Here is a 10,142-nt window from a genome sequence, read left to right as displayed (position 1 = left end):
CTGAGGGGGCGCGCCGGGGGCCGGGCCGGGGCTGCGGGGGCTGCCGGGCTCGGGGCTGCGCCGCCCGCTAATGAAACACAGCACGCCCCAAACGTGAACTCTCCTTCGTCCCGTGCCAGCCGCTCGCTCACGTCCCGCTTGCGATGCCGGCTGCTCTCGGTGCAGCTGTTGTGGCAGCGCTCGGCACGGGGCGGGGGCGCCGGAACAGCGCGCTCGGCGTGTGACAGCCAGAGCCGCCGGAGCGCTCCGCCCGCTCAGGACCCTGGACTACAACCCGGAGCCTGCCGGGAGGAAGCGCAGAGACGCACCGCAGGAAGCGGGCACGGCGCCGCCGCCGTAGCGCTGCCGCGGTCCCGCACGGCCGCCCCTGAGTCACCGGAGCGGCTTGTGCGGGGCCGAGCGGCGGGGCTGGGCCGGTGCCTCCTCCGCCCTGCCCTGTCCTGCCGGCGGTGACCCCTGGGAAGGACAGCCCGGCCGGAAGAAGCGGCGATAGCGGCGCCTGCGGAACGTGAGCGAAGCTGTGGGCGAGGGGCGACGAGCGGGGCGTGCGGTGCTGGGCGATGCTGCGCGGTGCCGGGCGGTGCTGTGCCGTACTGCCCGGTGCTGGGCGATGCTGCGCCGTACTGCCCGGTGCCGGGCGGTGCTGTGCCGTACTGCCCGGTGCCGGGCGATGCTGTGCCGTACTGCCCGGTGCCGGGCGGTGCTGTGCCGTACTGCCCGGTGCCGGGCGGTGCTGTGCCGTACTGCCCGGTGCCGGGCGGTGCTGTGCCGTACTGCCCGGTGCCGGGCGACGGTGCCGTACTGCCCGGTGCCGGGCGGTGCTGGGCGATGCTGCGCGGTGCTGCTGCCTGGCTGCACCCAACTACTTCGGCGTGCTGTTAAGAGGTGTTGCCCGCCAAGGGAGGGGACCCCGTTCGAGAACTCTTTTTCTTGAAACGAGGATTAAAATAGCGGTCGTTGGTGTAGGGATTTTATTTTCGTCAATTTTCTGTTCTCTGCAGATAGTATTGTATGATTTTTAAAAAGACGTCTATCTGGCATTGAATTTTCATAACTTAATTGGCAAAACTTATCTGCATTTGCTTGTTGGAAAGTGCCGTGATGCTAATTTTAAAACACCTAAATAGACCTTTATTTTGAAAATATATAGTAATATTATCATTGTCCATCGCTACACCTATTGTAAGCACTGGAAGGTATGGCAAGCAAAGTCTCATAAACAGCAAGCAATATTTCTATTTCGTTTTAAGTATGCTTTTAAAGTTTAATTAATCATTACAATAGCACTGGTAAGTGTTGCAACTAGGTTGCAAACTGCTGAAAGAGGCTCTGAGTTTCACTTCTTCAAAAGCCCATTTGATGGGAATATAGTGGGTCTCATAAATGCTGTGTTGCCACTGCTGCTAATAATTTTTAGAAGTCAGGCATGATTGTTTGTTCCCTATAAAATGAAGCAACCAGAACAAGCAGTAAGCTTGTTTCAGTCTTGTCACAAAGTAATAATAAGATTTGATCTCAGATTTGGGGAGACCTGTATGTGGACATACTCAGATTGGTGTACACACAAATAACATCTATAGTTTTAGGAAGCAAATTTATATAGTCCAAACAAATTACTCTTATGGAATTTCACAGAGGTTCAATTATTCAAAAAATTCTTGTGCTCTAAGCTTTCACAGTACCATTCTCAAATCAAAAGTAATGACTCTTTGGTTGTTCGGTGAGTTTTAAAGGAACAAAAATCTCTCCAACAACCTAGGAGCACAGCTTTCCTATATTGCTGTCCTGAGTCCTGTATATCCTTCTTTTGTGTGCTTGCACTCATATTTTCCAAGCTGCCAAACCCCATGGGAAGACCAAAATGCTGTGTCTTAAACCTCTGATCCAACTGATAACCTTAGTGAGAATGTGAAGGGAATGACCCAGAAAACAAAATATGATTGGGATAAAATTTTATTTGCCTGACTGTGGTAGCCAAATATATATTTTAGTGGTGCCTGGTGAGCAAAGGAACACCTGTCAGGTTCTGAAGACCTACTTGTGTCTCTATAGCTGAACTTAGGGGTGGAACACACAGACATTGCACTGGCACAGAGCAGCAATTTTACAAGCAGAGAAACAGACTGTTCTTTTCTTTTTAACCATCTGGTGTAATGACTTCTTTCAGGAGCGTTCATTGAAAGGCAGAGATAATTATTCAACTGAGCATTAGGAAAAGGAATGGGATAATTGCCATGCATGCATCTATCAATCAATAATCAGAAGACTTTTTACTTGAAAAAGAATGCTGGGTAGCATGTGGATAACTGTTGATCTCCACTTATAGAGTCCCTTTAATTTCCAGCAGATTCAAAGATCACAAACTGCCCTGTAAAACAAGTTGGGAAAACAATCCTACGTGGCAACAATGAGGTAAGTTGCGAGGTGTTTTAGACTTTACTTTCATATTTTCAAGCAGGTTATTTCCACTTTGGAAAGAAATGATTCAAAATTCTGTGGAAAAAAAATAGATACACACAGATACTCTCTCAAAAATTGTACTTGTTTGGCTGTCCTGGATCACTGAATTTGATCAGAATTCCCTGCTGAAAACCTAGAAATTACTCACAGAGTAACATGAATAATATGCATACATGAGTAATGGTATTAAAATAATATGTATAGATGAGTTAGTAGCAAGCTTAGAATGTTCATCTTCTATTCAGTTTGCACCAATCTTTCAAGTAAAGAAGGAGAAGAGGAAAACTGTATGAAGTGCAACAAAGACGAGTGCCAAACTCTGCACTTGGGATGGGACAACCCTGGATGCACAGACAGACTGCTAGAGAGCAGTGCCATGGAAAGGGCCCTGGGGGTTCTGGTCAGTGACAAGCTGGACACGAGCCAGCAGTGCCCTGGCAGCCAGGAGGGACATCCCTGTCCTGGGGGCACCAGGGACAGCACAGCCAGGCAGGAAGGGAAGGGATTGTCCCGCTGTGTGCTGAAGCAGCCTCACCTCATGGTTGTTCTGTGCAGTTTTATAAGAATACAGTATAAGGATGTAAAGCTGTTAGAGAGTGTCCAGAGAAGAGCTACAAAGATAGTGAAGGGCCTTGAGGAGAAACTGTCTGAGGAGCAGCTAAGGTCACTTGCTCTGTTCAGCCTGGAGAGGAAGGGTCTGTGAGGTCTCCCAGCTGCCTACAGCTTCTGAACTAGGGAAGTGGAGGGGCAGAGCACTGATCTCTTGGCTCTGGTGACCAGTGACAGGACTCAAGGGAATGGCATGAAGCTGTGCCAGGGGGGTTAGGCTGGGTAGTAGGAAATACCTAGCTATCTTAGCCAGAGGGTGGTTGGGCACTGGAACAGGCTCCCCAGGGAAACTGTCACAGCACCAAGCCTGATGTGGAACCAACCTCAGGCACATGCTGAAATTTTGGTGCTTTTCTTGTGCAGAGCCAGGAGCTGGACTTCAGTGATCCTCATGAGTCCCTTCTAACCCAGGATATCCTATCTCTGTGTGAAGAACATTTGAGGGGCTATCTTTCTAGAAGCTGCTTTTTAAGAGCTTCTGTTTAGTTCCAAGATCACGATGATCCAGAAACCTCTGCCTTAAACTAAATCTACACTCACAGTTAGCTGATAGGTAGCACCTAGCATCTGGCATTGCCTATTTCTCACGAGTTCTAGATGTACCAGTTCAGCTGTTGCTGAGATTGTTCATTCCTGTATTATTCCATTTGGCATGTTTCTTTTGCTCCACCTGTGTGTTATAACCTTAGTGTGATCAGCATTGCATTTTCTGTACTGATTACCATTATCAAGCAGACACAAACTATTGATAAAATGTCCAGCAAATCAGTTATAAAAATTGTTCCTTCTGTGTGGTGCTTGAGCAACAGAAAAAGTGAGCATTTTATTTCCTCCTTCCTGCCAGAGCTTTTGAGAAGGCACCTTCTCTCCTTTTTGCTTCCCAGTTAAGGTAGAGCTCCTGCAATGCTGAAAACATTGAATCTCTGTACAAATTTGCTTTCTACTTTCATCTGGATAGACTTGGTGAGGTATGTAAATGTTCAATCAAAAATTTAGTACTGAGAAAATAGGAAATAATGAACACTCTAAAGAACTACTCTAGATTTATTTCACAAAACAATGAAATCCAAACTTAACCAAGAAGAGTGAAAAGCAAGTAAACACAGAAACTGGGTACCAGAAACACCTGTCTTGACAGCTGAAAGTAATTTGCCAAAGTGCTAAAGTTCTCCTTATTTACATGAAAATGTACTTAATATTTTGGGAGTTTTGATCAAGAGAGAAAACTGTACGTGGGTTTAATGACTTCCTTTCCTGTTGCTTGTTTTCAAGGTGTTTTCACTTCTGTAAGCTTCCAGGAAGAGTTATGGGAATCCGCCTACTGCGCTTCACCTCTGTGGTGATCATCGTTTTGCTTCTTGTGGCAGGTGCTTTAACAGCTTTGCTTCCCACTATCAAAGATGACAAATTGCCCAACTCAAGAAGGGAACCAAAAACCCAGACTCAGTCTGCCCTGGATTCATTCACTCTTATTATGCAGACATACAATAGAACTGACTTACTGCTAAAGCTTTTAAATCATTATCAAGCAATCCCCCACCTACATAAAGTAATTGTGGTGTGGAACAACATTGGTGAGAAGACACCAGAGGAAATGTGGAATTCCTTGGGGCCTCATCCTGTCCCTGTTGTCTTTAAAGTTCAAACTGTAAATCGGATGAGAAACAGACTGCAGAATTTCCCTGACCTGGAAACAAAAGGTAATCAGCAGTTCATATCACTATTACTAACATTATTTCCATGCTTGAAATCTGAATGCTAATAGAGAGGTGGTTGAGTTATAGTGTGTAATAAATCAATGGATCTTGTGGACCACTTCATAGAGTGTGGGTAGTATAGAGGAACCCTGTGTTATGACATCAGGTGCACACCACCACCAGGCTGTCAGTGAAGAGTAAAGGAAAGAAAAGAGGAATATCAAATGCATTTCAAGGTCTTTTGCAACAGTTCTCTATTTCCTTTGTGAGGCAGACATAGGTAGTTCAGCTGCTCTTCCTTCTGTACCATAAACTGAAATTCAAAATGCATGTTATTTGTTGAGTGTCTGCACTCTGGACTTAAGTCATCTGGTAAAGACTTGATTTAGTCCTTTCCTCTTAACACTAAATTCTCAAGCATGTTCTGCTCTTCTGAGAAACTTCCGTCCTCAGCTGTCTGGCTTTCTATCTCAAATGACACACCCTTTTATTTAAGAGTACCTTCTCCAGTCTTCTGGGTATTCATCTAAATATTCTTCCTAAGCTCTTTCTAGGACGTGTACAACAATAAGTCCTGTTTGTTTCAAGTGGAAAACCCCCCCATATGTTGCATTACAGACCTGACCTTACTCATGATTAGTAAAGGTAATTGTATTTATTGCCCCCTTCCTATCATGCCTGCTAGTCCAAACACATGATTTCTAGGAAGACACTGGAAACTTCAACTTCCCAAGTGTTTTACTTACTGTAGTAAGATCTGTGCTAACTGCAAACTTTAAAAGTTTTAATGCATCTGCAGTTCAGATCTAAGAATATCCTTCCTTTTCCACTTCCTGGTAGTCTTTTGTCTAACACTTAAGGCAAAGAGTCTTCCTTCTGTAGTTAATAATACTGAATGTTGCCTGAGCAATTTAACTTGCTTACGTAGTGTATATGCTAAAGAAAAGTATCTAACTCTATTCTAGTTGTATCTTAAAACAAAATTAGTAGAATTTTAAGTTGCTTTGCCAAACACTCCCAAGTTTTCTAACACATATTTCTCCAGCTGTACTACAGATGATCAAAGGTTGCTGAGTTATGTAACAGCCTGGCAAATAATCTAGAACTTAGGTTTGCTTCCAGCTGCCACAAAGCTGTAACCTTGCTTTAGCTTTGAAATCTAATTATGTTTTACCAATCTACTTTCAAGGAATTGCAATTCAGCTTAATAGTTGTAGAAATTTTGTATTTCATTTGTCAAATATTGTGCTGCATACTGTGCTCATGTATTTAATCTTTTGATCAATTAAAAGTTTTTCTCTCATTTTCCTCCCTTCAGCTGTTTTAATGATGGATGATGACACACTAGTCAGTGCTCATGACCTTGCTTTTGCCTTTTCCGTTTGGCAGGTAATGTTTTGCATCTTGGCAGGCAGTATTTTTGAGCTGCACTTGAGATTAATAGTTTTAGTTAGAGCAATACCGTATTATACTGTTTTACCATTGTTTTTCTAGCTTTAAAGTTAGATTTTAGGAAGTTTGAAGTGTTGAATAGAAATTGCAAAGTTTCTAAAATTTGTTTTTAGTAGTATCTGTGACTAAAATTTTAACTCTTACTTTACAAAACCATGAAGTTGCTAACAGCTGACTTTATTTAAATGCATAGTACTCTGTGTGTTTTGTTTTGCAAAACACAAGAAATTGTCTGTAAAGTTATTTTCTGTGCCAAATACGCAGCTGCCAGTTGTGGGTAGATGTTTTGTTGGCACTATGTGATGTAGAATGAGGCAGACTATCAGTTTTGTGGAACTGTACTTAATTGCAACATTTATGCAGATCAAAGGGACCATATGCCAACAATTTAATTCTTTCCTGGCAATAACGTTGTCCTCTTTTCATTTAAACTCTCTTACGAACGCACTTAAGTGAACCCCACACTGTGAAATATGTGTTGAATTTCTTTTTCTCTTTCAGCAATTTCCAGAGCATATAGTGGGATTTGTTCCTAGAAAGCACATTTCTACTCCTTCAGGCGTCTACAGTTATGGCAGCTTTGAGCTGCAGAACCCTGGGTTTGGCAATGGAGATCAGTATTCCATGGTGCTCATCGGTGCAGCATTTTTTCACAGCGGGTATTTAGAAGACTTTCAACAGCAGCCAGAAGCAGTTTACGCCTTAATAGATGAAACTCAAAACTGTGATGATATTGCCATGAATTTTCTGGTAGCCAAGCATACTGGAAAGCCTTCAGGAGTGTTTGTGAAGCCTGTTGACATAAGAAATTTAGAAAAAGACACTAACAGTGGCTATTCTGGAATGTGGCACCGAGCAGAGCATTTGTTACAGAGATCCTACTGTGTAAATAAACTTGTTAATATTTATGATGGCATGCCCTTAAAATATTCTAATATCATGATTTCTCAGTTTGGTTTTCCTAATTATGCCAATCACAAAAATAAAATGTAAGCCGATGAATTTAAGGTGTTAAATGTTAAATAATACTCAGTGAATTGTACTGAGTTCAAGGAGAGAAGAAGGTGTAATTACTGCATCTTGGCCATCCCTCTTTGTTGCCTCTGATTTTGTCTCCACTAAGCTTTTTATGTATTTTCTTTCCTTTCCAACTAATTCACAAAGTTAAGTTTTGAGAAAACCTAAAGAATATATAATCATGCTTAGCTGTGATAAAATCATCCTCTTTCCTTAAAACCTGAAAAGCTACTCTAACAAATTAGGTCAGTTCTTCAGAAACATGCAGACAAAAATACACTCCTATCCTTCAGATCTTAACATTTGGATTTTTTTTCCCTTAAATATACCTATCCAGTCAAATGAGGTCTAGGCATATTTGTGACAGTTATATTTTGAGATGCTTCCTTGCCTTCCCACTCCTCACTTGCTCCTACCCAGTTTCCAGTGAAGCTGTAGAAGAGCTACAGTGAACTGCTGGCCAGGCTTCTGGCCTCCTGTACAAACCCTCCTGAAGTTTGTATATAAGCTACTCGGTGTCCTGAGATGTTCTTGAAGCTGCTATGAAAGCCAGAAGAGTACCTCACCTTAATCTCAGATAGTCCTTAAACCATTGCCTACAATATCTACTCCTGCTCAGTTAATGGAAAATCATCTCTGGTGTGGCTTTTTATTCTATTATTGATTTGCCTGGAGTTGCTGAAACGTTGCAAGCAGCTGAAAGGTAAATCCTGGAGGTTGGAAATATAAGAAACATGAATACATGAAATACGAAATTTATATAAGCAGCCAGAAGAAGAGGATGGAATGTTACTTACTAATATTCTCTTTAGTACTTAGTTTTATTTTGATATTTTGCATACATGTTGTTACAAACATGCACCCAGGAAAATCCTCAATTAGTTAAATTTTTTTTTATTTACAATTCCTAGTAAGAGCAGGGTGTTCGACATTTATTACAGTGTACATTTTGTAATTGTACAGGTCTACTGGTTTTTTAGCTACTCTTTCAAGGAGTATTTACTTTTTAGTTCCTTTTTACCTCTGTTTTTCGTGGCTATGACAAGAGGGTTAAAATGTACAATAAATGGGTAAAGCATTATGAAAAGAAGTATTTTAAGGTACAGTGATATTTGACAGGGATGGACTATTATCAGTCTCTGAATTCCCTGACTATTGCTAGCAAGAAACAGAGCTGCTGTTAATGGCTTTTGTTGGATTGGGACTCTGTAATTCTGGAAACCTATTGACATAGGGCAAACATTTTCCAATGAAGTTGCAGAAGGGTTGGGATTTTTTATTTTTTTGTGTGTATGGAGGAGAGAGTAAAAGACAGTGATTTTCCTGGGTCACAGAATCAGATTTGGCATCCAAAGCAGATTTAGTTTCATCTGCATCAACTTTTAATTGATTCTTAGAATCAGTTCAAAGGTAGCTGTGGGCAATCAGTCCCAGCTAATACCTAGTACACAAATAGCATCTGCACAAATGGTATATAATTCTATCATGTTTTGTAACAAGTTAGCTGAAAAAAGAGTGAAAATATGACAAGTTCTTTACAGCAGGGTGTGAGTCTCTGGGGGAATGAAGGAATCTTTTGCCTTGTTTATCAGTATTAAAGGATTTGATTTCTGTTCAGTGAAGTCTTCCTAGTACTTTTGTAAGATTTAAAGGGCAGAATCTTAACATGGCAATGTAAAGTCTGCTTAATTTTGTTGTAATAGTGAAAAGTAGTTTTTAATTATTGTGCTGTAGTGCTAAGTAGTATACAAAGAGGTCTATGATTTTTCCAGAAATGCAAATTTCCATTATTTCTGTTCTGTGCAGTATCAACTCGAGTTGTGAAGACTCTCAGTTGTTGTTAACCTTATTTTTGAAATGTGAAATGAACTGTCAACTCAGCCAAACCGTAGTATTGGGCTCTTGTTGGAGTGAAGGAGTTGTTTTGGTTTCTTCTGTATCAGTGAAAGAATTAATAGAACAAGCTTTTAATGATAGTGTTCCATTTAATTTGCACCATTGTAAAATAAAAGACAGAAAGCAGACTTGTGATGTGTTTATTCTCAGATTATTGACCAAAATTTTTAGTGTTAAGATGTCTAAAGTAAGCTCACAACAGGTGCATACTCATGAGCAGCACCAAGATTTCTTTTTTAAAAAAAAATGTGTACTTGTTGGCACATACATTCATTTAATTTAGGTAAGGCCTACTTATGAAGGAAGAAAAGGCATAAAATAACCAAAATAACCTTAATCATTTAGTCTTAGCAAAGAAAATACAAAGATAAGACTTAAGCTCCAGCCATAATTCACTGTACTTTGGAACCAAAAGGGGTGGTTTGCTTATTTTTTAAAACTGGATTTTTTTATCCCTTGGTAGTTATAAAAATGTCTTAGGATTCTTTACTGAAAATACATTACCAAAAAATTATATTTTAAACAAAATAATATGTATGTGATTATTTCTTTGAGAGATTATCTATGTCAATTGGTAATATTTTGGAGTCTAAACAGAATCATCACCACCTCTGAATGTTCTGTTGAAATTACCGTTAATGCAACACAGGATTTTAAACATGGTATCTAAAATATATATTTTAAAAATCTGTGATAAAAAAGGATATAGTTCTAAAATGCACAAGAAAATTGCTTCTTTACAAAAAAATGCCACAAGATGTCACTGCAGTCTTGATATTTGATCTCAAATGTTAAAACGAGTACATAGGATTAATTAGAAAAACTAAGTTGTACTAGTTTAAAATATTCTTAAAGCTAGCATTTTACAAAGTGAAATTAATGAAATAATCATACTAATAGCTATGACATACTACTGGAATTGAAAAAGCAGAGGTTATTTTGCACATATTTTTACAGGGAAGAAAAGAAATGTTTATTTCTGATGCTTACAAAGGCTGCAGCTAATTGCCA

The 10,142-nt window shown here is 40.7% G+C and overlaps 1 protein-coding gene across 3 annotated transcripts; it reads left to right on the top strand.

Annotated features, from left to right (window-relative positions):
* Positions 1-25: 25 nt before the first annotated feature.
* Positions 26-9,281, top strand: EXTL2 (exostosin like glycosyltransferase 2). 3 transcript variants are annotated; one of them, XM_030953780.1, is made up of 5 exons: positions 26-508; positions 2,348-2,412; positions 4,342-4,769; positions 6,085-6,155; positions 6,720-9,279. In XM_030953780.1, exons 2-5 carry the CDS (start codon positions 2,408-2,410, stop codon positions 7,209-7,211), a joined length of 996 nt encoding a protein of 331 aa, XP_030809640.1. In that variant the 5' UTR covers positions 26-508; positions 2,348-2,407; the 3' UTR covers positions 7,212-9,279. The 3 variants fall into 3 exon arrangements, with proteins under 3 accessions (XP_030809640.1, XP_030809639.1, XP_030809641.1); XM_030953779.1 differs by having other exon boundaries at positions 2,345-2,412; XM_030953781.1 differs by lacking the exon at positions 26-508 and having other exon boundaries at positions 2,393-2,412; positions 6,720-9,281.
* The last annotated feature ends 861 nt before the right edge of the window (positions 9,282-10,142 follow it).

Source organism: Camarhynchus parvulus, chromosome 8, assembly GCF_901933205.1.
Source record: "Camarhynchus parvulus chromosome 8, STF_HiC, whole genome shotgun sequence".
Taxonomy (NCBI): Eukaryota; Metazoa; Chordata; class Aves; order Passeriformes; family Thraupidae; genus Camarhynchus; species Camarhynchus parvulus.
This window is presented reverse-complemented; position numbering and strand designations above follow the sequence as displayed.

Excerpts from the sequence above, each read along its gene's own strand:
- EXTL2 (XM_030953781.1), top strand. Across the intron at positions 4,770-6,084 it reads CCCTGACCTGGAAACAAAAG|CTGTTTTAATGATGGATGAT; the intron begins GTAATCAGCAGT and ends TCCTCCCTTCAG. Across the intron at positions 6,156-6,719 it reads TTGCCTTTTCCGTTTGGCAG|CAATTTCCAGAGCATATAGT; the intron begins GTAATGTTTTGC and ends TTTCTCTTTCAG.